At 33.0% G+C, this 26,762-nt stretch overlaps 1 protein-coding gene, 1 long non-coding RNA gene and 1 other non-coding gene across 7 annotated transcripts; all 3 read left to right on the forward strand.

Annotated features, from left to right (window-relative positions):
• Positions 1 to 11,455: 11,455 nt before the first annotated feature.
• Positions 11,456 to 12,760, forward strand: LOC120067791 (uncharacterized). The gene is made up of 2 exons (XR_005479019.2): positions 11,456 to 11,817; positions 12,397 to 12,760. It is a non-coding gene; the product is annotated as an uncharacterized LOC120067791 (long non-coding RNA).
• Positions 12,761 to 18,210: 5,450 nt separating this feature from the next.
• On the forward strand, positions 18,211 to 23,408 carry LOC120066982 (LUC7 N terminus domain-containing protein). 5 transcript variants are annotated; one of them, XR_005478898.2, is made up of 10 exons: positions 18,211 to 18,428; positions 18,825 to 18,953; positions 19,324 to 19,363; positions 20,835 to 20,910; positions 21,001 to 21,201; positions 21,514 to 21,726; positions 21,808 to 22,195; positions 22,289 to 22,346; positions 22,502 to 22,569; positions 22,881 to 23,408. XR_005478898.2 is itself a non-coding variant. In XM_039018320.2 (8 exons), the coding sequence occupies exons 1-7, from the start codon at positions 18,386 to 18,388 to the stop codon at positions 22,147 to 22,149; spliced, it is 1,044 nt and encodes a 347-aa protein (XP_038874248.1). In that variant the 5' UTR covers positions 18,211 to 18,385; the 3' UTR covers positions 22,150 to 22,195; positions 22,289 to 23,408. The 5 variants fall into 5 exon arrangements, 1 of the variants encoding a protein (XP_038874248.1); XR_005478896.2 differs by having other exon boundaries at positions 22,289 to 22,569; XR_005478897.2 differs by having other exon boundaries at positions 22,502 to 23,408.
• A 2,665-nt stretch (positions 23,409 to 26,073) lies between these two features.
• On the forward strand, positions 26,074 to 26,154 carry TRNAL-AAG (transfer RNA leucine (anticodon AAG)). The gene has a single exon. It is a non-coding gene; the product is annotated as a tRNA-Leu (tRNA).
• Positions 26,155 to 26,762: the final 608 nt, after the last annotated feature.

Raw genomic sequence — 26,762 nt, forward strand, 5'->3', positions numbered from 1 at the left:
CTAATATATTATAACACTTATAATATAAAATGATGCATGAAAAAATGCATAACCTATGGTGGGTTTTAAAACTATATGACATACATTATGGTATATATAACAAATAAACATCACATTCATATTTAATAAAAGTTGATGGACCGGGATAGTATATCTCAAAAGCGGAAAGAAGAAAAACTAATCTATTACAAAAGGTTGAGCCCTCCGGTTCGAACAAGTGAATCGGGTCTTGAACCACTCGCCTTGAAGGCTCACAGCTGGATCGTGTAGCAAATGCTCTGATCGTCGAGTAACGCGAGTCGAGTGTAAATGATCGTGTAGCAATGATCGCGTAGCTTTGGACTATGTGATGAGCATGAAAGTCCATGCGATCGTGCAGCGTGCGTCGAGCAACACATGCCATGCGATCGTGTAGCTAACGACTATTCGATGAGCATGATAGTCTACACGATTGAGTAGCAAGCATTAAGTATCGTATACCATGTGATCGTGTAGCTATTGACTATGCGATGAGCATGTTAGTCTACACGATTGTTTAACGCGCATGCCTTGTGTCGAGTATCATATACTATGCGATCGTTTACACTTTGAGCGCCTACGTGATCATGCAACCAACGCAACACGATCGTATAAACCCTTTACACGATCGTGTAGCATTAGCTATCGATCGTTTATCAAATGCTACACGATCGTGCAAAAAACTCTACACGAACGCATAGTCAAATCTAAACGATCATCTAGCTTGAGTTACACAATGCGACCATCGTTTCGTCTTCTCCATCAAAACGAATTGCAACTCTAGCGTCTGCTGCTTCACGAACGACTCAAAACTCTAAATGAATACAGACTCTATTGCAAGATTTAATGCCCAAAAACGCATGGGGTCTTACAAATAACTTTTGTAAATGTAAACAGAAAGCCATAAAAGAGATATCCCGAAACATTCATCAACAACATCCACACACATTTAACAGTTAAATGCAATGCAGAAGTTAAAACCCACCAAACTGTAAACGAAATTCAATACAAAAAATGGAATTTGGAAATCAAAACACAACCTGGCTCTAATACCAATTGAAGGAACTCTTTTGACAGAGAACCTTTGAGCAAAAGCGGATCATTCAAATGCCATTTCGATTGAATGCAAACATTTACAGTAAAACAGACAGATTATGCATAAGACATACAACATGATTTTGAATAAATAAACAAATTTTAGAGATTATACCTTTGAATAACTTTTCTTCAAGTAAATCCCTCGAACTAAATCGTTCACGAACATGTCGAACAAGCACGATCTCTCCTCGAACAAGTAGCAACCAAACTCGAACCAAAAAGGGACACTACCACTTGGTTACCTTGGTATTCTTGATGTGAGAACCCAGAAATGGTGGGCTCTGGCTATTTTGGTTAGAGGGTGTTTTTGGAGTTGGAGGAAGAAGACGATCAAGGAGGCAAACTCTATATCGCATAGAAAGACAATCTCAATCATTTAGAGAAGCAGGTCTATCGCATAGGCTCTCCAAGAAATCATGTAGTAGAAAAAAAACGTGAATGCTTGTCGCTCTGGATAATAAAAATCATATTTCATTTATCCCATTTTTGTCATAAAACTAATTAACTTCCCACTAAGGGTGGCTAGAGAAAAAATGGAATAATTATCCAACAATTAATAATTATAAATAAATATGATAACCAACTTATCATATTATATTTATAACCTATAGTTTTAATATTGCATCATATACAATACATAAACCATAGTTCTTTTTCTCTATTTTATGGCATTTAATATAAATCATATTTATATTAAATTTAACATCTATGAATCTTATTCATAGAAAATATATTTGAATCATATTCAAATATTTTTTCATCCAATTAAACTATAATGTATCAAATACATTATATCAATTATATCATATATAATTGTATTAATTTAATTATATCATATATAACTAAATTCCCTCTTATTAATTTGAACATTTCAAATTAACCCAAAAACTAATTCTCAACTTAAATCGTTTGAGCTACCAATGGGACCTTATGGACCTGTAGCTTGAAGCTCCAACAGTATGTGAATAACTGATTAAATAGCTAATCCGGGTCTTGAACAATGTGGAACTTAATTTCTGTAAAGTTTTTACTCAAATGTAATAATCAACTTAATTTTTCTATAAATAAAGTGTTTATTTCAAAAAATGGTGTTGATGTATGTTAGGCTCAACTGGAAAATAATTTGTATGTGCTAAGGTCGTTAGCAACAAATTCCCTCTATAACATAGAGATTTTTAAAATTGCCGTAACTTAAAATAAACAACTTAAAGTTTTTCCTATAGAAAACGCCCAACTTTGGCACCTAAGATTAGGGCACATTAATCTCAATAGGATTTAGAGGTTGGTGAAAAATGAACTTCTAAGCGAGTTAGAAGAAAATTCTTTACTTGTGTACGAGTCATACCTTGAAGGCAAAATAACTAAAAGACCTTTTACTGAAAAAGGTTATAGAGCCAAAGAGCCTGTAGAGCTAGTGCATTCAGACCTTTGTGGTCTGATAAATGTATGAGCCAGGAGAGGCTATGAATATTTCATCACTTTTACTGATGATTATTCAAGGTTTGGATACGTTTATTTAATGCAACATAAGTCTGAGTCCTTTGAAAAGTTCAAAGAGTTCAAGGCTGAAGTTGAAAACACATTAAGTAAAGCAATTAAAACACTTCAATCTAATCGAGATGGATAGTTTTTGGATTCTGATTTCTAGAACTATATAATAGAATATGGAATAGTTTTCCAACTCTCAACACCTGGTACACCTCAGCAGAATGGTGTATCAGAGAGGAGAAATCGAATCCTGTTGGACATGGTTCGATCGATGATGAGTTACACTTCCTTACCTGACTCGTTTTGAGGTTTTGCAGTAGAGACTGCAGCTTATATCCTAAACTGTGTTCCCTCCAATAGTGTTGCCATAACACCTTTGGAGTTATGGAATGGTCATAAAGCTAGTTTCCGTCATTTTCGTATCTGGGGTTGCCCAGCACATGTGCTTGAGGCTAATTCTAAGAAATTGGAACTATATTCGAGGTTATGTCTATTTGTAGGCTACCCCAAGGGAACGAGATGAGGTTATTTTTATGATCCTAAAGAAAACAAAGTATTTGTATCAACAAATGCTACTTTTCTTGAGAAGGATCATATAAAGGAGCACAAACCTCGAAGCAAAATCGTGTTGAATGAACTTTCCAACGAAACTATTGAATCTTCAACGAGGGTTGTTGAAGAGCCTACTACCTCAATAAGAGTTGTTGACGTAGGTTCATCTAGTAGGTCAAATCCACCTCAAGTATTGAGGAAACCTCGACGTAGTGGGAGGGTTGCGAACCCACCTATTCACTATATGGGTTTAATTAAAATCCTAACTATGGTAGCTGATGGCGAGTTTGAGGATCCAATGTCTTATAAGAAGGCAATAGATGATGTTGACAAAGATAAATGGATCAAAGTCATGGATCTCAAAATGGAGTCTATGTACTTCCATTCAGTTTGAATCTTGTAGATCAACCTGATACAGTTAAACCTATAGGTTATAAATGGATCTACAAGAGGAAATGAGGCGCTGATGTGAAGGTGCAAACCTTCAAGGCTAGACTGGTGGTAAAGGGTTATACCCAGATAGAGGGAGTTGACTATAAGGAGACTTTCTCGCCTGTTGCCATGCTGAAGCATATCCCTATCCGCATCCTCCTATCCTTGCCTCATATTATGACTATGAGATATGGCAAATGGATGTCAAGACTGCGTTTCTGAATGGCAATCTTGAGGAGACCATTTATATGGTACAACCCGAGGGATTCATAGTCCAAGATCAAGAGCAAAAGGTTTACAAGCTGAATCGATCTATTTACAGATTGAAACAGGCATATCGATCTTGGAATATAAGGTTTGATACTGTGATCAAATCTTATTGATTTGATCAGAACATTGATGAACCTTGTGTCAACAAGATGATCATCAACAGTTCAGTAGTTTTTCTAGTGTTATATATAGATGATATCTTACTCATTGGGAATGATATAGGCTTATTGACTTCAGTTAAGAACTGGCTAGCGACCTAATTCCAAATGAAAGATTTAGGAAAGGCTCGGTTTGTTCTTGGTATCCAGATCTTTCGGGATCGTAAGTTCAAAATGCTAGCACTGTCTCAGGCATTGTACATTGACATGATATTGATTACTCACTACAAAACTTCAAGAGGGGCCTTTTTCCTTTTAGGCATGGAGTTACATTGTCTAAGAAACAGTGTCCTAAGACACCTCAAGAGGTTGAGAAAATGAGATGGGTCCCATATGCATCTGTCGTGGGTAATTTGATGTATGCAATGTTATGTACTAGACTTGACATCTGCTATGTAATGGGGATACTCAGTAGATATCAGTCTAATCCAGGATATGATCACTGGACAACCGTAAAAAACATCCTCAAGTATCTATGGAGAACGAGGGACTATATGCTTATGTATGGTTCTAAGGATTTGATTCTTACAAGATACACTAACTTTGATTTTCAAATTGATAGGGATTATCAGAAATCCACTTAAGGATTAGTGTTCACTCTTAACGAAAGGGTTGTAGTATGGCGAAGCACCAAGCAGGGGTGCATCGCGGACTTTACCATGGAGGTCAAGTATGTAGCGGCTTGTGAAGCTGCTAAGGAGTCCGTTTGGCTCAGAAAATTCCTGACTGATCTGTGAAGATCTTGTACTGGGCTTATTTGTGCCCTAGTTTATTATTTTGTGTACTTGTAATTTGATTATCTTGTACACTCTACATCATTTAATAATATATGATATTTTATTCACTTCTGTATATGAAATATATGATATTTTAGTTGCATTAACCACAAACCAATGAACTAAAATACATGATTATCATTATAACTTAAACATGTATGTGGAGACATATAAGTGGATCGTGTTTAAGTGATAACCTAAATGGTCTGTAGTATATGGATAAGATTGAGTATCTTATCCTAATGACACTACGAGTATGGCCCGCTTTTTAGGTGTTACAATTGTTGTAAAGTGCTATAAATGATCTGATCCTGATCATCATGTATTAGACATACGAGCGAGGATATTCTATATAAAGGAGTTTGTATAAGACCAAACCACGAAATGTTTAGTCTCGTTATATAACGTCGTTCATAATCGAGACTTTCATTTCACTAGGAAGACCATAGATAACATGACCTTAATCCTAAGTGAGTTGTGATCTCCTGCCTATGAAGACAGTCATTTGATTTGCATGGGTGAGAGTGGCCAAATCACCGACTCAACAAGCCTACCATTTTGGGGAATCGTCTGATTAGGGAGTTGGGAACTTAGCTACACAAGATGGAATTTACTCCTTCCCCGAAGCAGGGGTAAGTAGATAAATTGCTTCCTTAAGAGTTGATTCCGGATCTTGAACAATGTGGCGCCACACCCTCTCTTGGCCCGAGAGGGGTTTAGTCATAGTGGGACTATGATCTATTGTGTTAGGGTTGATGCCTTAAATCTCGTAAGGTTCTGTAGTTTGTAAACACATGTATGAACAAACATTTGTGATGTAATAATACGAGATATTTTCTTCACTATTGTCTATTAAATATGAGATTTTTTAGTTGCATTAACCACAAACCAATAAACTAAGATCCCTGGTTATCGTTGTAACTTAAGCATATACGTGGAGACATACTTATGAATCATGCCTTAAGTGATAACCTAAATGGTCTGTAGTATTTGGATAAAGGAAGGAAACCTTATCCTGGTGACACTACGGATATGATCCGCTTTGTAGATGTTACAAGTATTGTAAAGTGTTACAAAATTAGTCTGATCCTGATCGTTCATGTGGAGACATGCGAACGGGGATATCCTATATAAAGGAGTTCGTATAAGACCGAACCACGAAATGTTTAGTCTCGTTATATAACGTCATTCATGATAGAGACTTTCATTTCACTAGGATGACCATAGGTTACATGACCTTAATCCTGAGTGAGTAGGGAACTCCTGTCTATGAGGGCGATCCTTTGATTTGCATGGGTGCGAGAGGCCAGATTGCTGACTCAAATCTACCACTTTGGGGATTCGTCTGACTAGGGAGTTGGGAACTCAGCTACACAAGACGGAATTTACTCCTTCCTCGAAGTAGGGGTAAGTAGATAAATTGCTCCTTTAAGGGCTGATTCCGGGACTTGAACAATGTGGCGCCACACCTTCTCATGGCCCAAAAATTGTTCACTCATAGTAGAACTATGATATATTGTTCATTAGAGGATTCAGTGGTACCTAAGGAGTTAGATGTAACTACAGAGGCAAAACGATAAATTGGCCCAGTTGTACTTACGAGCGATTTGTGAAGGGTCATCGTATTGTTGATTGGTTATATCCAATGGACACAGAAATATATCTGTAGTGCGAAGAGTGCAGCTATCAGTCTTTAGTAGAGTGCCCAGTAGTTAAAGATGGTGGATAATGTGATTAAAGTGTTTAATCAGTTATTCACGTACCATTGGAGCTTCAAGCTACAGGTCCATGAGGTCCTCTTGGTAGCTTAATGGATTTAGGTTGAGAATCAGTTTTTGGGTTAATTTGAAATATTCAAATTAATAATTGATATAATGTATTTGATACATTATTGTTTAATTAACTATGAATCTAATTCATAGTTAATTTGTTTATATGTGATATAATTAAATTAATTCAATATATTTGATATTATTGATATAATGTATTTGATACATTATTGTTTAATTGGAGGAACAAATATTTGAATATGATTTAAATATATTTTCTATGAATTAGATTCATAGTTATTAAATTTAATATAAATATGATTTATATTAAATGTCATAAAATAGAGAAAAATAACTATGGTTTATATATTGTATATGCTGCAATATTAAAGTTATAGGCTATAATTATAATATGATAAGTTAGTTATCATATTTATTTATAATTATTAATTATTTGACAATTATCTTTTTTCTCTATAACCACTCTTAGTGGGTAGTTATTTAGTTTTATGGCAAAAGTGGGATAAATAAAAATTTATTTTTATTATTCCAGTGATAAGCTTTCACAACCGAGTAAGAGAAAGTTTTCTACACGATTACTTGAGAGACTAAACAATCGAGTAACATAGTCTACGCGACAGACTTCGTCATCTACATGACAACGTTGTTCTCTTCTCGATCGTCTTCTTCCTTTAACTCTAAACTTTCCTCTAACCAAAATTAGTCATAGCCCACCACTTTTGGATTCTCACACCGAGAATAGCAAGGTCACCAAGTGGTAGTGTCCTGTTTGGTTCGAGGATCAAGTTGTTGTTTGCTGCTGTTCGAGGGAGTTCGTGACTTGTTCGACACGTTCGTAAATGAGTACGATCGAGGGATTAACTTGAAGAACAGTTCTTCAAAGGTATAATATCTAAACTTTGTTTTTAATTTAGAAAGCATGTTGTAATTTATGACTTATGCATAATTTGTTCTTGTTGACTATAAATGTATGCTTTCAATCGAAATGGGATTTGGACGATCCGCTTCCGCTCAAAGGTTCTCTGTAAATAGAGTTTCTTTAGATTGTTGTGGCTGGTCTTCCTGCAAAATAGTCTTTTCTTTGTCATTGGCTTTGTAGCTGGAGATTGACTCGACTCAGTAGTTTCTCGAGCCTGTATTTGATCTTTTAAAATAGCGATTTCATGATCTCGCTCTTCTATAGCTTTCATTAGGAAATTTATCTCTCTCTATCTTTGCCATGACCGACTCAACCATTACATCAGTTACCATGACAGACACTGCATCAAAGTGCGATTCTTTATCTGATGGATCAGAAGTAGAAGCATAGCTGTCGAACAAGGAAGTTTCTCTGATGACGATCCCACTTTTAGGAGATTCCATCAGTTGTTCTGTTTTGACAGAGCTTATGTAAGTGTCGCTTGTGGCGGTAGCTTTAGATGCGGTTTTCTTTGGTGCCATTTGTAGATTTATTGACTTAGATGACGAGAGAGATGAGAGGTAGAGATGTCCCACTGGACGTGCCAATTTGTTCACATGAGATTTCAAGAGAAATTTACTTCCTGGAACTTGAACTTTGTATTTGTATTAATTTTGTGGAAAGTGAATACAATCTCTAATACATAATATTTTGATGATTCCAAAATGAAATATAGTCTTAAGTTGGTTGATCTTCTTGAATGATCGGCCTTTGGGCTTGTTGATCTTCTTGGATGATCGATCTTTGGGCTTGTTGATCTTCTTGGATAATCAGCCTTTGGGCTTGTTGGTCTTCTTGGATGATCGGGCTTTGGGCTTGATAATCTTCTTGGATGATCGGCCTTTGGGCTTGTTGATCTTCTTGGATGATCGGCCTTTGGGCTTGTTGATCTTCTTGGATGATCGGCCTTTAGGCGTGATGATCTTCTTGGACGATCGAATTTTGGGCTTGTTGATCTTCTTGGATGATCGACCTTTGGGCTTGATGATCTTCTTGGAGGATTAGTGTTCGCACAAGGCTTTCGTAGAAACTTGTTTCATGGAGTTGAACTTGAGTTGGTGTTGATGTTGATGTTGATTTGATGCAACGTGGTACAATCTCTAGTACTTGATCCTCTGATTCTCTCTCAGTTGAATGTGTACGCAAGATGTATAGAGGCAGAGTGTGTGGATATTCTTGAGCTTGGAGTCTTGGAAGAATGCTTGTATCTTCAAAGGACTTCAGTCTTTAAGCATGGTCAGAATGCATGTATCTTCAAAGGACTTCAGTCTTCAGAATATTTGTATCTTCAAAGAACTCCAGTCTTCGGAATACTTGTATATTCATAGGACTTCAGCCTTCAAACATGGTCAAAATGCTTGTATCTTCAAAGGACTTCGATTTTCAGAATGCTTGTATCTCCAAAAGACTTTATTCTTCAAGCGTGGTCAGCTTCAAGAGTCAAAGAGTCTTTTAATTGTAGAGAATTTCCTTTAAGCTCTCTAGAGTGTAGAATTGTTGACCCCTACAAATGAAGAGAACTCCTCTATTTATAGGACTAGCTTGGGCTTGGTTGATCTATGGGTCTGGCCTTTGGGCCTAATTAGTTGGACTTGGGCATTCTTTGGCAACAAATTAAGCCCATTTTTGGGCTAACTGGACTATAATCCAAATTATAATATCAAATTAGGCCAAATTAATTTTACTCAATCTAACGCTTGTGATAAAAACACATGGCATCATTTGAACTTGTCTTCAACTTCAATTTGGGACACATGTCAACTTCTAATTGGTCCCAAATTCGATTATTTGGAATTTTGTTATTAATTTTGAGAAATGACGTGGCAATTTGTGATCGACCAAAAATTTCTCATTCAACAACGAGTTTTCATGTTTTGAAACCGATCCATGATACTTCATTATCTAACTTATCAAATAAATCCTTTTCAATATAGGTTAGAAGACAATCATTCATCTATTGACCTCCCATTTGATTACGCAATCAAGTCTTCATAATATTTATAGTAGAAAATATTCTCTACACTAGTTGTGGCAACAGGTAAAATCAATGTCAAAGTGAGTAATTTGTAAACTAATGGATTTAGACATGTCACACAGAGAAGCAATTCAGTATTTATTTTTGTAAAATGATTATTCAGCTCTTGAAGTTGCATATCAATGATGACATAGAAAACTTCAACACGATAATGATGTAAATTTGTAACTAGCTGAGAATTTCGCCTTTGCCATCCTCAAATTAGAAATATGATATCTATTTTAAGAACTTCAATATCATGGCTATGACATAAATTATGAACCATACTCAACAACGAATCCTAATCAAATTCTTTTGTTTTTTGCAGTATTTCTTTACAAATTTTGACTAAATTCATTGCATTCACAATATCTTAGACCAAAATCTGTAGGTAGTTCTTCTAGATTTATTTCTGTATAAGATTGATCAGAATCCAAAACATTTTTTTCTTTGAAAACAATGCCTCTACAAATTTTTCTTTTATACTCTCTTCATATTAATTTTGAATTGACTCTACAAAAGTATTAATAATAAGAATATTACATTCTATTATATAGATTTAAAATCATCAAAACTTAAAGTCTAAGAATATTTTAAAACTTACTTGTCAAGCTTGTATATCCATACGAGTGACAACAGATAATCCTCTAGCTTGAACTTTGACATTAATTTTAAAAACTTATACGAGTAATGTGAATGTAAAAATAACATGGAAGCAAATGAAAATATATATAGCGTAATGTAAATATAAAAATTATGTAAAAAAAATGAAAAAATCTTTTTAATAAAATGTTCTTGAGAGTTGAGATTGAAAAATTAATTTCGAAAATAAAAAAAAAAGTTTATAAACTATTCGGTTTTGTTGCCGATAAAAAAGAAAATATTGTTTGACTATTTATTTATTAAAAAAAAAAAAGACACATTATATTTTAAAGAGCACATTGTTTGACCAACTTTCCTTTTATTAGGATTTACAAGAGTTTAAAATTTAAAAATCCATTAAAGATGATGGTAAAAAGTCATTTAAAATTCAAATAAAATGTTAATAAGGTATAGGAATTGAACCCTTACATTTCACCACACACTCCACACCAACAAGATAGCACCAATATTGTTATTTATGTTAAACTTATATATATATATATATATATATCACTTTATAATTTATACTAAAAATACAAAAGATGGATAAATTGAGGGGGTCACGTGCCTCCGACCTCTACGTAGCTCCGCCCATGTTTACATCCATACGAAGTTGCAAATGTGCAATGTCAAATTTTAATATATTGATAAAACATTCAAATAATTGGGATTCCAATTCACTTAAGTACCATAGATACAATCACCCAATTTTATGTTTAAAAAATAAATCAACAGGTGGAATGGGATTAAAAACGAAACAAAAACATAAAATAAAAAGTGGAGAACACACAAGAGAGAATTATCTTGAAGAATTTATTTCACCTAATCAACCAATACTTCTATTAATTAATTAAACAGTCGAGATTGATCATGTTAAAATCCCATAAGTTAAGAAGATAAAGATTATATAACTGCAATATTATGGAACCAACATCCTTATTTATAGCTTTTAATAACATGGGAGAAATTAAGAATAAATATGTCAAGGGCCTTGGAGCCAAAACTTACCGCTAAACGTTAATTTATAGCAACACGCCTGAAAATATGTCACAAAAAACAACTATTAGCGGCAAAGTCGAAATCAATGTTACTAAATTTTTTTGTGACATTTTATCGTATGTCACAAAATGTTTTGATCTTTAACAATATGTTACTTCGCCAATAAAGGTTTTTTTTTTTTTTTTTTTTTTTTTAAAAAAAAAGGGAAATAGTTAAAAACTAAAATGATATTTTACCTCATTAAATTTTCGTTTCCCTCCCCCTTTCCCCTCACATTGTCTTTTTCCCACCCTTTATCTATTTTTCCTCTCTCCCTTCCTCTCTATTGAAGAAAGAAAGAAAGAATCCAAACCCTCTCCCCCTCCCTCTCTATTGAAAGTTCCTATGTTATCCTCTTTGCTTAGTATCTTGTTCTCCATCAATCCCAGATTACTTGCAGATCGATGAACCTACGATGAGTTGCAGCAATGATTTACAAACTCTAGCAACCAATTTTTATGTGGCCTAGTCTACGCGTTGATGGTGTGCTTAACTAACCCACGAATCTCCCTCGCTTTCAGGAAGTGCGACAACAATGAAACCTCCAGATCTAACTTTTGACGCGAGTGCCCACTTCATTTAGGTTCGTAGCATGGTGTCCTTTCTTTTCAACGAGCTCTAGCATCTTCCATCGACGTTTTTAACCTTGGGTTCGACTTCCTGGTGCTACTCACACTCCAATTTCAGCTCAAATCAAATTACCCATAGCGTTTAAGGTTTAAATCTGTGAGTTTGGATGCTTTCGAATGCTAGCCAACAAGTTCGAAGTTGTTCTTAAGATTCAATGAGTATCATTACCCTTTCGCTCTTTCAAATTGGTTTTAAGCGTTCAAATTAGTTTATAAATACTTGCAATTCTTCTTTTGTTATGTTTCGGTCAATCCTGGAATATTTAGTTAAGGTTCTATAAGTATCTTACGTTTTTTATAAGTTTTTCAAGTGAATTTTTCGTTAAGTTTTTTCATGGTTTCCATTGAGTTGGATGTATTTATAAGTTTTTTGGTTTATGTTTATATATTTTACAAAATTCTAGTTATTGTGTTTTAATTTCATGAGAATCATTAACTTGTTGAGTTTATGTTAAGTTGTTTATGTGTGCCTTTGTGTTTATGTTTATACATTTTGCCAAATGAATTTGAAATTTATTAGTCTTTCCTCTTAGTTTAAAAACTTTCAGGACGGAAGTAGGAAGATGCTTGAGTTCAAATTGGGTGTGGTGAAGTCGACAACTTCATTAGAAAAAAGTAAGTGTGGTGAAATTGACGATGAAACTTCTTGAAGTATGTAAGCTAAAAAAGACAATTATTTAGGATCAACAAGTAATTTCAATTTACAGTTTTAGAGTCTTATACTTATTATAGTTACCACTTTTTTTTTTAATCTTTGTAAGTTGACTAGCTTATGGAGGGACGAATAATTATATTACTTTTGTTGAAGCAAAAGAGTTAATTGTTATGTTTGTAGAAAGTTGTGTATGAAAATATCTTATTACTTTTATTATATCCATATAGATATTTGTTAGTCAACCTTCTTCGATATCGATCAGTAACCCTATAATTTTGGTTTTCAACAGATATTATAGTTTAGTTTTGTACTACTCATAACATGTTTACATATTAAATTGAAAATTAGTTCTTTAATTAATCAAATACTTTTTCCGACACTTACATATATTGCAAAGGATACTTGCAATGACCATTGATCCAGATTTGACAACAATCTTATATGTTACTAAAGCTTAACTTTTAGAGACGAATCTTCAACATCACTATATAACACAAATAACGACAAAATATGTGTTGCTAAAAGTATGCTTTTAGTAACGAGTTAGCATCAGTAAAAGTCATGTTTTAACGGCGCATAGTATATCACTGAAACTTTTGACTATGCGGCTACTGCAACATTCACATCGACACGCTTTTACACATTGCTAATACTTTTAACGCAGTTTTTTTACTTTTAGCAATGCGGTTACTCGTCACTGAAAGCTATTTTTCTTTTAGTATTCAGAGAGTCCTGAATATATAAGTTACTTAAACTCTTAATATTTAACTTTTATAATCATGTTATTCTAATGTTTTAAACTATTTAGAGGATTAAAAGTTTGATAAGCTAAACATGTTCTCCAACATCACTCTAATACACTTTGGAAATCTATAAAGATAAAATTGTTTTGGCTATATTTTAATATACTCTATCAAAATTGCATTGATCAAATCGATATCTAAAGTATATTGTTTTCTAATTTTTTTTATATATAGTGTTTTCGATACTATGTGTAAAAATATATACAAAATATTGCAAAACTCTAGTACACATATATAATGTTGTAAGTGTTTTTTTATTCATCCTTATGTTATAATGAAATTTATAATTTATTCGTAGGTTATGTTTATTTATTTATACACAAAATATTGCAAAACTCTAGTACACATATGTAATGTTGTAAATATATACACAAAATATAGCAAAACTATGCAATGTTGTAGGTGTTTTTTATTCATCCTTATGTTATATGGAATTTATAGTTTAGTTGTAGGTTATGTTTATTTATTTATATGTAGGTTAACGGAAAAAAAATGCATATGAACAAGAAAGAAATTTACAATGTTTGAATAGAATAGTGTGTATATATTATATGAATATATATTTTAAATATGTGAAGGGCTACTCTTTTATGTGTTTGTTCATAGAATTGATGTAAGTATGTGAGATCTGTTAAATTCAGGGTTTTTTTTTGGCATTTTTTATTCAATAGAATTGTTAGATGTTGCTAATTGTGATTTGTGTCTAATATAGAAGTGTTGAATGCAATATGTTGGGAGTGTGATGTGTGTGCAATAAAAATATTGAATGTCTCTCAATATAGTTTATTGGAACTGTGGTTTATGCTGAATAGAAGTGCTAAATATTGATTAATGAAGTTTGTTGGTGTGTTATGTATATAATACAAGTATTGATTGTTTCACATATGGGTGGAAAAGGGAGAAAAAAATTGTTCGTTAGAACGTGTGCAAAGTTCTTTTTTATTAAATTTTTAAGAAAAATGATGACGAACATCTCTAGGTAGGAAGACCTCAACTCTTTCCACACCTCTAGATATTGGTATCCATGACGTACATATAATAACTTAGTAACTAATTTTTAATGTCAAGCATACATTTCATGTCGATCTGACATAATATATGACTGTCATCGTATGATAAAAAACCTATGTTGATCAATAACAATCGATACAATGTTGGTTGTCTGATTGACACCGTATCCCTAATTTTGTAGTTGTGGATTCTTAGGTTGAGCCAAAGACATCTCTACATAATTTTGAAATCAGAAAGTTATTTTTTAAGTTATTCTCTTTCAGTCCTTAATAAATTTTTCTTTTTAGACACTCCCATAAGATAAACATCAATGAGCAAAGATTATATACGAATCATTCTATAAGATTTTTATGCAAAATCGTTAAATCACATGATTTGCAGTCAAACAAACAAAAAACAAAAAAAACAAAAAAAAGGCTCCATTTCAAACACAAGTTTGAGTTGTTTAGAAGCAAAAGTCGTTATTTGCTAAATAAACGATGAAGTGGCCATGGTCTCCTAGGAACAAGGCAAACTTGAAATGATGTTTATAACTTCTTTGTTGGACTCCCATTTATGATCATAAACCCTAAAAATAGAGTCCTCAACGACGAAAAACCACTACCCATTTCTTTTATTCTTCAAGAGCTTTGTTTTTTATACCCAAGTCGACAGAACCTACAAATTACAATGACAACTACAAATTACAATGACAACTATAAGGGGTTGTTTAGAACACTGAATTGAGATATAGAATTATGTGAAGTTCATATATCTGTGGAGTTCATATGTTTGTATTTGAGGTGTAGAATTGTTTTGTCTGAGTTTATATGTTTGTGTTTGGGGTGCATAGTTGAGTTTATAATCTACTTTTACGATTATTATTTTTGTTTTGAAACTTTTTTTATTAAATAATTCTACCTTTTTTAATTAAATATGATTAGCAATTTTTCAACATATATTTTTTTTTAAGTTTGTGTTTCTTTATTTTATTTGTTTTTATTATTTTTCTTTTTGTAATGAACAACAATTAACTAACTGCATTTCTTACAAAAATATGGTTAAATAAAATGGGAACCAAAGAGAAATCAAAACCTTTTATTCCTAATTTTTTTCTATGAATTTCATCTTCGTCATTCTCTTATTCTTTTTCTTCTTCCTTCTATTTTTGCTCTATATTTTTCTTCTGTCATGATTTTTTTAGTTTAATCTCTCCCATCATTTTAGTAATCAATGTAATGTTTTAAAGAGATCTTTGAGTAGAAGCTAAACGTCCAAATTCTATTTTGATTGAAAAAAATTATATTTACAGTAAATATACAAGATATGTATTCAATAATAAATTACAGTATGCTTGTTAAAAAGAAATAGAGTTCAAGAATACTACTTTTGAAGAACCCTTCTTCTTGTATATCTCTCGATCTATCACGAACCTCGAAATAACAAACCTTGAAAATTTTCTTCAAGAACTTCACGAACCAAAACAGAAGACACAACCATTAGGAGCTTTCGCTATACTCAGGGTGAGAGTCTGGGAGTTGTGGGCTCTGACTATTTTGGTTAGGAGGATGAGTTTTAGTCTGAAGGAGGAAGAAGATTAAGGAAGAACACACAGAATGATTCTGTGATTTTTCTATCGTATAGAAAATGGCCTTCAATCATGTACTGTTTCTTGATTGTATGGAAGAAAAGAAAACTATTTTCCATTTATTCCAATTGCCACAAAAATTAATTAACCATCCACTAAGGTGGTTGGAGAGAAATTAGGAAAATTTTTAAAAAATTAACATAAATAAATATGATAACTAACTTATCATATCTTATTTATATTAAACTATATGTTATATCAAATATAATACATAATCTATAGTTGAACTCTTCTTACCACAACTATATTTTTGTGTCCATCAGATATAACCAATCATGAGTACGATGACCCTTCACAGATGCTCGTAAATACAGCTGGGCCAATTTACCGTTTTTCCCCTATAGTTACATCTCACTCCTTAAGTACCATTGATTCCTCTAATGAACAATACAACATAGTCCAACTATGTGTGAACACCTACTCTCGGGCTAAGAGAAGGTGTATGGCGCCACATCGTTCAAGCCCTGAAATCAACCCTTAAGGGAGGTATCTATCTACTTGCCCCTGCTTCGGGGAATGAGTAGATTACATCCTGTGTAGCTGAGTTCCCAGCTCCCAAATTAGAAGAATCCCCAAAATGGTAGGTTTGAGTTGGCGACCTGGCCACTCGCACCCATACAAATTAAAGGACCGCCCTCAATGGTACGAGTTCCCAACTCATTCAAGATTGAGGTCATGTTACCTATGGTCATCCTAGTGAAGTGAAGTCTCTGTCATGAACGTTGTTATATAACGAGACGTTAACATTTTGTGGTCAGGCTTATACAAACTCTTTGTATAGGACGCCCCCGCTTGCATGTTCCCTACACAAATGATCAAGATCATACCATTTGTGACAAGTCACAATACTTGTGACCATTCCACAAAGCGGGTCGCATCTGTAGCGTTACCAAGATAAGGTTTCCCTTCTATATCCATATACTATAGGCCATTTTGGTTATCTTTTAAGACGTGATCCACTTGTATGTCACCACATACATGCTTAAGTTACATACAGATAACCAGGGATTTTAGGTTTATTTGTTTGTGGTAAAGCAAACAACTGAGCAAAATCAAGAAGTGAAGTAAAATATCATATATTATACATCACAAGCGTTCGTACAAATTGTTTACAAACTACAGGACAAGAGACTTTAGGGCATCAACCCAACAAGTTGGCCATGTCAAAGTGTTCGTCAAAGTTGGTTCTCGGAGTGTAGTCATTCAAAACATTGGAAGAAGGGAGAGTTGAGATGAGTTGATAAAATATACCAACTCAACTCTAAAGTTAATGGACCAAACAATTAGTTGGTATATTATACAAACTCAATTAACTCATGTTGGTGAGTCAAATACCTCCTAAGAGACTTTCACGAGGGTCCCCCCCACGTATATTTTATATATGGTTTGCGAGGTTGGGGCTTTTGTTTATTCATTACTGGTATATATGGTCAATTCAATGTAAACAGTGTTTTATGGCTTGCATACATAAGGGGCTTGTGGATTTAATGCATTGTTTTTATATATTTATGAAAACTAAATTTATAAACATTAACTCCCAATATTTTGGTGCATCTCAAATTGTACTGGATGAGAAATGTCACTTGATTTGTCAGTTATCGAGTGTCTTCAAGAACTAATGCACCATCGATGGAAATAATCGTTGTAGTTGTGGATGTCACCGTTGCATGTTGGTGATGTGGGTGTTGGAATTGGAGGAAGAGGCTCGGGTAGATCTATAATTTTAATTAAAGGGAACCTTATTTATAATTAGTACAAATAATTTATAAGTAATTCTAAAATATCATAAATTAATTGACTTTGGTACGTCATAATTATCCTCAACAAGATTATGAAACATCTATATAATAACTTCATTTTTCAGTGAATCTTCACATTATTTTAAAAATCCAAAAAAAAAAAAAAAAAAAAACTGAAACATAGAACACAAATGACTTAAACTAAATGTATAAAAATAATTGAAACAGGAAAAGTATATGTATAACCAAAAATAAATAAAAACATGAAAAGTATGCACACAAATGAAATAACAAACTTCAAAAGATAAACAAAAAACAATAAAAGATCTTACTTCACAAGTTCACAAACTAAAAGAAGTTGAAAAATGAGCTAATAAAAGTTGGCAAGGCACAATTAACCCCTAACCGAGTCGGCTAAAGCCGGACCGGTTCGGTCTATCAAACTCTAAACCAGATCCGAACCGTCCGGTTAGTTCGGTGCTCTTCACCCCTATTATTAGATATAAAAACGTAGAATTTTTGTATTCCTTATTTTTGTTCTTGTTGGCGTTCAAACCCTAGCATCAGCACCACACAATTTCTTTTCCATAGATTCTCAAAACTTCAAAGAGTTGCTGAATTAGGTTTTTTTTCTTCAAGTCATAGATTTCCCTTCTTCTGTGTTCCTTTGGAAAATATTTCCACAACATGGATGCTCAGAGAGCTCTTCTGGATGAACTCATGGGTTCAGGTTCTCATCTGATCAAACTCGTCCTTTTGATTTTGCGGAAAATTTCGTTCCAATTTGATTCCATTATGTGTTATTGATTATTGATTTTATGGAGTATCTAGTTAGAGAGGAATAGAAATGTCTCTGTTAGTATAGAGGAATTTGGAAGGGAATGTGGGTACTATCCACCAGGCGTGCAATTTTTCACTTTATGTTTCCCTTTTTCTAATTACCAACATGGGTTTTCTTATTTGTAATTTTCTTTTTCGTTTTCTTCAGATTTCTTGTTGCCATTTGATCTTTCTTGTTGCTTTCTTGTATTTTCGTGTGTCTCATCTCCTCCTTCAAATTTCTGTGGTGAAAGTTGTCTTTGCTTCAAACTAAGTGACTAATTTTGCAATTGTTTTGGTTTTCTAGCGCGTAATTTAACAGAGGAAGAACGAAGAGGATACAAGGAAGTTATGTGGGATGATAAGGAGGTCTGCGGGTTCTATATGGTTCGGTTTTGCCCACATGATCTTTTCGTAAATACTCGGAGCGACCTTGGTGCGTTGTTTTCTTTTTTATGTTAAAAGCATAACTCTGGTCTATGTGAAATTTCTAAGTGAACAAAGTCCAATAAGGAGAAGTCAGTAGCAGTTGTTGAAGATAATGGTAAAATGCTTATTCTGTGTATGTTTTCATATGCTGTTTTATTACTTCTCAATGTTTATTCTTATCTGATAAGATTCTGATTTGTGTTTATAGGTCTGCTTAAATAGTAAAGACAAATATATGTTGGTTTATCTTTTCTTTGCAGAATTTTGTTTTCCCTCCCCTATTTTAACTAAGAAACCTTTTCCTTGCAGACTATCGGTTTATACTGTTGAGTAATTTGTATCTAAGATTGAATTCTTGTTTCTGCTTTTTGTATCAGGTCCTTGTCCTAGGATACATGACCAGAAATTGAAAGAAAGGTGACAACCAAGTTCCAAATTTGAGTGCTTGTATAACCCCTCTGCTAGCTTTGTGTCATGAATCTTTCATAATAAAAAAGCTTCGTGTCATGAATTTTTATCTTCTTTATATAATAGATTTAGTAGTTGTTATTGCATGTGGTCATAAAACAAAGCTTCTGTTTTCGCTATTTATATTTTGACTACTTTCTTTAGAGGTCTGCAAATTGCACTTGCTATATTCTGGGAAATATAAGATAATAACATTTGATGGGCTTGATTTTCATGGGTGGTGATTGTCTGTTGTTTTATACATCCACGTTCCAGTTTCCTGTTCGTGATGTCGTTTTATCAATTCCTGGTTGTATATTACACTATTACTACATTCTTACATGTTGTATGCATGTACATATCTTCCCCTCGTGGAATTTAAAAAATCATCATATGGTCTTCTCTTAATAGAAAAGGAGTATCTTGTTGTGAGATTTGTGCTTTATTTTCCAATTGGAGCATTATGGACTAATTATTTTCAATCTTCATGAATGTTGTCGATGAATTTTAAGGTCGGAAAAATATAGTACATTGAAGCAACTTGGAAAGAAATAGCTTGCAAATAGAAATGAGTCCTAAATTTATATGCTTAATTTCAAGCCTATCTTATGATGTATAATTTCTTAATTGTGTGATACCTTCATCTCTTTTCAGTTACTTTTCTTTGATAGTATAAAGTGTTATTATTAAGGTTCATGCTATGGCGAGAAGTGGGTTGCCTCTCACTTTCATTGCCAACCCCAATTATGGTGCGCATCTTTATTAAGGTACACGCCATGGTAGCAACTTCATCACCATGAACACGATGTTCGTGAGGGCATGGTGATGCTCCTTTGCATTTGGAGGATGTGGGCAGAAGGCCTTTGAGTATCCTCTGACAAATGCAAAGAGTAAGGACATTAAGGAAAAAGGCAGATCAACAGCTTCAGCTTGTGTTAATGTTCTCTGTGTGAAGCTTGAACCTGGGGCTTCTCCCTCTCTCTACATAGTTTGTGAATCAATTGAATTAGTGGTTTCTATTATATGTTGCCTTATTTGGAGCTATGAATCTGAGAAATATCTTTCTGATTCCTTTGACATAAGTATCGCGTCATTTTTATGGATAGAAGAGCTTCACTTTACTAATTTCTTTTAAACTGGAAGAGTAATGTTCCTGAAAGGAAGTAATCTTCTTGGATGGCTTGAGCAGCATTATTGACATCTAGTATGGGCATCTTGAAACATTGTTTGGTCTTACCGATGTGCTTATTTTGAGCGTATCTTTGGTTTTCCAGGAATAAAAAGTTTCTTCAGATTCTTATCCGTTTCTACATATGGAATTAGTTAATACATGCTTTGAAATATGTTTAAAATGAATGCATTTTAACTGTAGTTATAAAAGAAATACACAAATTCTTATCTTTTATTAATGTTTTCTTAATTTTATTTTTGAATATCTCAGCTTTGAAAAGTCACCCAGGCATGATGCTTACGTTCCCAAATTTGAGGCTGAACTTGCTCAGTTTTGTGAGAAATTGGTTAGTGCTATATGCTTAAGATTGATGGTGTAGGTCTGATGTCTGTACTCTATTTCTCTCTTTTAATGGAAACTACAATCATTTAAACAGGTAATGGACTTGGATCGACGTGTTAGGCGTGGACGAGAGCGTCTTGCCCAAGAGGTTGAACCTGCACCACCCACTCCACTGTCAGCCGAGAAGTCGGAGCAATTATCTGTGCTGGAGGAAAAAATAAAGAATTTATTGGAACAGGTGGAGGCCCTTGGTGAAGCGGGTAAAGTTGATGAAGCTGAAGCACTGATGAGAAAGGTGCTTATCCAAGCTGGGTTCCCTTCAGCATTCCAGACACCATTGAATAGACATTATTTGAAATGAATGACTTAAATGAGGAGCAATTCCTCTTATCCAAAAAAAATGAGGAGCAATTCCAGAATCTCTCCCATTAAACATTTGCATAAATCACAAATTCACAATGTAGTTTATATTACTTAGTGTATATTGGTTACATTCCACATTGAAAAACAGGACATCTCTAGAACTACTCTATCCAAAAAACAAGAAATTAGTCAGTAGGGGATAGAAACAGTTATTCTTATTGGACTTATATTTTCTTCTTTTCAGGTGGATTCACTCAATACTGAAAAAACAGCCTTGACTCAACAAACCCAAAATGACAAGGTACTGATGCTTGCTCAAGAGAAAAAAATGGCCCTTTGTGAGATATGTGGTTCTTTTCTTGTAGCAAATGATGCTGCAGAGAGAGTTCAGTCTCACGTCACAGGTAAGCAGCACGTTGGTTATGGTATGGTCAGAGATTTCATCACTGAGCACAAGGTAAGGCATTCCTAAAACTAAATGAGAGTTAAACCATTTTTCTTTTTGATGAAATATGTTTAAGTGGGTGTCACCTGGCAGGAAGCAAAGGAGAAAGCAAGGGAAGAAGAAAGATTAGTTAGGGAGAGAGAGGCAGAAGAACGGAGGAAGCAGAGAGAAGAGCTTGAGAGAAGAAAGAGAAGTGGCTCTAGTGACGACAAATATCGTGACAGAGAGCGAGACAGGGATCGAGATAGGTATCGCGAACGAGACCGAGATCGTGTAAGGTCTAGAAGAGGTGGCCGTGATGAAATAAGAGGAATGGATTGGAGGTCTAGGAATGGAAGAGATGGAGGTAGAGATAGGTATCGCGATCGGAGCAGGTCAAAATCCCCTGTAAGACGTGGTCCCAGGAGATCATCTAGAAGTCCAGTGCGCCCATAACTATGAACTGTGTTGGTGGGAGGTCTGAGCTTTGGGACTAATTGAGGTAGATCTCTTCATGTTCGAAGCTTATGAATGTATGCTTTGGTCCTCAAGTTACTTTGTTAGTATTGGTGAAACTTTTTTTGCTATCTCACAGCTGTGTTGACTGTATCATCTCCCTTTCATCATTATTATTAGAGGAGAAAAGGGTTGAGGTAGGTACTTTTTTTGTGACTTCTTCAAGTATAGTTTGACTTTTGATTTGCACATTTTTTATAATAGATTCTTATAAAAGACAGTTCAACGTCTCTTCTACTTTTTCATATTGGGTGAGCTTGCACTACTTCGGTGTTTGTCACGTGTTTAATAGGCCAGGACAAAATATATGCATATTTGACTACTGCTGAGAGGGCCGACGTTTATTTTCTCATTTTTGAGGTAACATTATAAATCTTATCTCTTTCTTAAGACCATTTGATCAACAATTCATGTTATCAACCCTGCATCCGAGGTGTATTTTGGTCTTCAAATGATATGTATATTACTAGTGAGCGTGATTATTTGTTGCCCATGTTTTCTAAAGTATATATATTATCTGGTGTTGAGAATAGAATCTAGGGGAACGTGGGTAGTATTAGCATCATGGTGGAACATGCCTTGTTCTTTTTTTAGCAGAATGGAAGTTTGTATTACATAAATGGAGCTCGATAATACCTACTAAAAGGAGGTATAACTTTTATTGAGTACAGTGCTTTCCGCATCCAAATTCTGGTTTCGTGAAAGAAGTGGGAAGAAGTATGAGATAGCTTCATGAAATGTGCAACTTTATGTGGTGCTTGAAGGTAAAATTTGATTGTTAATCTGTAAAATAGCATGATCTTTAATCCATACAGTTTGCAGGAAGTGTATTGGGCATTTTTTTCGGTAGCCTGCCTGTGGAACAAACTCGGTAAGGAATGATCCGTGCAGGGAATTTATTTTGCGAAGTAGATGGTATTTGCTGAACCATTTGAATGCGCCAATATGGTAATTTCCAAACCATTTGATTCGCGTTGATATGGGAACTTTGGAGATATAGGTTCTGTGTCACGTGTTCGATACTTGCTGAAGTTCATCCCTTTATTGATGGGAATCTGAGAAATTGTTTTAGAACATTGGGGACAAGTTAACAGAGCAACTGTTGTTTCTTTTGTTCTCAAACTTTGTCTATAGTTGTCCATTTTCGTCTTCAATCAAATAAGTAAGAAGGCCAGATGGTTGATTTCTTTGTTCTTAAATTTTGATTGAGAGATGGCTTTTAAAAAAACTATCCGTCAAGCGGGAATGCCAAAACTTGGAAATTAGTTTTGATCAAAACTGACGAGATGCATATTTGGAGCAACTATACTTTGAAATACAGCAGATTCCTTCATGATATTAATATCATACATTTTTAACCCTTCTATACTTTTGGTTTTATGAGTAATATATATGTTCTGTTAAAAAATACTTTGGCGCCCCCAGTCTTATGAAAGTAGCACATCTTTAAAAGAAATTTTAGTCAAGGCTAAAGGTTAAGTTACAGAAAATATGTGACATTTGTATTTTTAATAGACAGTTTTGAATTTTCTAAAATTTCAATGATGCCTTTGAATTTTAACAAAATGTTCAAAAGCACCTTAGTTTTGGATGGAATCGAAAATTTCAATAATACATTTAATTTTTGGAAAATTTTTATAGATAAAAAAAAATGTAAAAACTATCTAAAGAAATAGCAAAAAGAAAATATTGATCGATACTAATAGATTTTTATATATATGTGGTTTGGTTTGGTTTCAAATTTGGTTTTGGTATTTTTAAAAAATCTATGTTATATTTTTTTAAATTAAAAAATGGTTCGATTCGGTTTTAAATTTGGTTTTGTTCTTTAAATTAAAAATGGTATGGTTTCTCTTTTTTTAATATATATATTTATGTATATTAGTTAAAAATTTGGTTTGGATTCAAATTTGGTTTTTAAAATTGAAATCAAATCGAATCAAATTAATTCGGTTTCAAAATTTCTTCAAATTAAATGGAATCACATTTTTCTGTTTAGTTTTTTGTTCGATTTGGTTAAGTGTTTAGAAACGGTTTGATTTGTATGGTTTGAATGGCCGCTCCTAATAAAGAGTGTTACAAGATGGAGGTTAAAATTGTTCATACTTATTTTCGAAATATGTTCCATATCTTGAGTGAGCTATTCTAATCTATTCTAGTTGGAGCTCCTAACGTCCATTTATTCTTTATGTTTTTTTCATATTTCAGTATTTTTCAATTAAATAAATAATTTATTTATTTAACTATTAATATTTGGTTAGTTTTGCATCATGCCAAAATAAGTTTAGTTCAACCGGTATAGAGTATCGTTAATGATCAAATGATTTATGGTGTTAAAAAGAGGAAAAACCAAGCCACATAATATCAGGGTTGATTATCACTAGTTTTTTTAATAGGTAAAATATCATTTAATCTCTAAACTATAGGTCTTGTTCTATTTTATTTTATTTTTTCAATTGTCTAAATGTAATTCTATTGTTTTGATCAATTGTAAAATTAGCTCTTATATTTTGAGAAAATATCAAGTTGTATTCCTAAACTTTAGGGTTTGCATCAATTTAAACAATGAACTAATAATTGTATCAATTTAAACTCTAAACTTTTGTAAGTGTATCAATTTATACTGTTCAATTTAGGAAAACTTGGTGGGAATTTTATAATTTTACTAATTAAATCTCTAAATTTTTATAAATTGATAAATTTAGACTTTTAGTTAGAATTTCTTTTGAGAATTGTTCATGCATTCATTGTAATCGTCTATTTTAAAATACAAAAATTATTTGGAGTAGTGTACACACGTTTGAGACAATGCATATGTGATTTGCAAACTTAACCGTAATGAAATATTATTGATTGATTTATGAAAATTAAGGAGTTTAGTTGACTCAAATCAAATGTTTTGGATGATAATAGTGAATCAAATGTGGAGGAGGGTGTAATTTGATACAGTTACAAAATGTCAGGATTTAAATCGATATAATTATTAGTTTAATTGATGCAACATGTATCAATTGATTATTGACATTTGTCCCTATATCTTTTTTCTATGAGGTTGATTTCTACTAAAACTCAGAAAACAATAAAAGTAATTTTCATTCAACAGCACAATGTGAAAATGCACTTAAAATTTATAGCTACATTTTATTGTATTATTGGAAAAGTTAATAATAAAAAAGTGAATTTGATATTTACTAAAAGTTCATTGAATAAGATATAATAATAGGGAATAAATTGATACATTATTTATTATTCTTGATATCGTGATTATATGTGATAGGGGTGTTTAAAAAATCCGATAACGTGAAAAAATCGATCAACCCATTTGGGTTGGGTTATCAACTCATTTGGGTTGGATTGAGTTCAAATAAATGAACATTTTATGGGTTGGGTTGGTTTATGGGTTTACCTAATATAACCCAAATCAACCCGAATTTATTATTAACTTTAAAATATATATTTTTTAATATTTATAACACGATTATTTATACATATATTGATTTTAATTTTATTTAATTCCAATATTTTTTGAATAATTTATTCTTCAATAACTCTTAAAAATAGTTTTTTTTTGTACTTTAGAAAGAAAATTTTCACTATATAAATTGAAATTGAGTTGTTAATCTTAATTAAATATATGAAAATAATTATATTAGAATTTTAGAACAAAATTTTAGATAAATGATCCGATTAACCCGAACCAACCCAATCCAACCCAACCCAACCTAACACAACCCAAATATTTCATGGTTGGGTTGGGTTTATTTTTTAATAAAGGTTATTTGGATTAAAAAAATTTATAATTCGAACAATTGGGTTGAAAATAAATTAACTATATATTTATAGGCAGGCAACGTGTAACAAAGAGTTGAGATGGCCGAGTTGGTCTAAGGCGCCAGATTAAGGTTCTGGTCCGAAAGGGCGTGGGTTCAAATCCCACTCTCAACACTCTTATTTTATTTTATTTTATTTCAAATAGTTTTTATCTTCTCTTTCTTGAATAATCGAGAAGCCCCCGTTTGGGCCAGGCCTTAAACTCTTTGCTTTTATGTTGGGCCGGCCCAATTTCCATTATGCTTAACTCACGAATCTAACATGAGAAATTGAAATGTATTGCTAGATTTGAAATCCCACTCTCAACAAACGTGGTATGAAATTTGAAAAAGGACTATTTTTCAATTGTTTTTTTTAAAAAATCTACATTTAAGGTTTAAATACTACTATATTTTCTGTACTTTCGATTTTGTTTATTTTAGTTCCTATATTTCTGAAATTGTTTCAAACTTTTTTTTTAATTCTTATACTTTCAATTTTGATTCATATTGATTCTCGTACTCTTAAAAAGTTACTTTGTTTTTGTTACTCTTTATAAGTGAAATAAAAGTAAAAATAAAGAGACCAAAATGTTCCCTTTTTAAAAGTACAAGTATTAAAATAAACATTTTTAAGATATACAGGCCAAAATAAACTGAAAAAAAGCAAACATTTTGAAAGTATAGAAACAAAAATAAACTAAAACTAAAAGCATTGAAACCTTTATTATAATATGTTTTGGG

This window comes from Benincasa hispida, chromosome 12 (genome assembly GCF_027475165.1).
Source record: "Benincasa hispida cultivar pf3 chromosome 12, pf3_genome.v1.1, whole genome shotgun sequence".
In the NCBI taxonomy this organism is placed as follows: Eukaryota; Viridiplantae; Streptophyta; class Magnoliopsida; order Cucurbitales; family Cucurbitaceae; genus Benincasa; species Benincasa hispida.

What these genes read in the sequence shown, in the direction of transcription:
- LOC120066982 (XM_039018320.2), top strand. Translation starts at nt 18,386, where the DNA reads ATGGATGCTCAGAGAGCTCTTCTGGATGAACTCATGGGTTCAG. An exon ending in AAATACTCGGAGCGACCTTG is followed by an intron (nt 18,954 to 19,323) that starts GTGCGTTGTTTT and finishes TTTTTGTATCAG; the next exon opens with GTCCTTGTCCTAGGATACAT. An exon ending in ATTTCATCACTGAGCACAAG is followed by an intron (nt 21,727 to 21,807) that starts GTAAGGCATTCC and finishes GTCACCTGGCAG; the next exon opens with GAAGCAAAGGAGAAAGCAAG.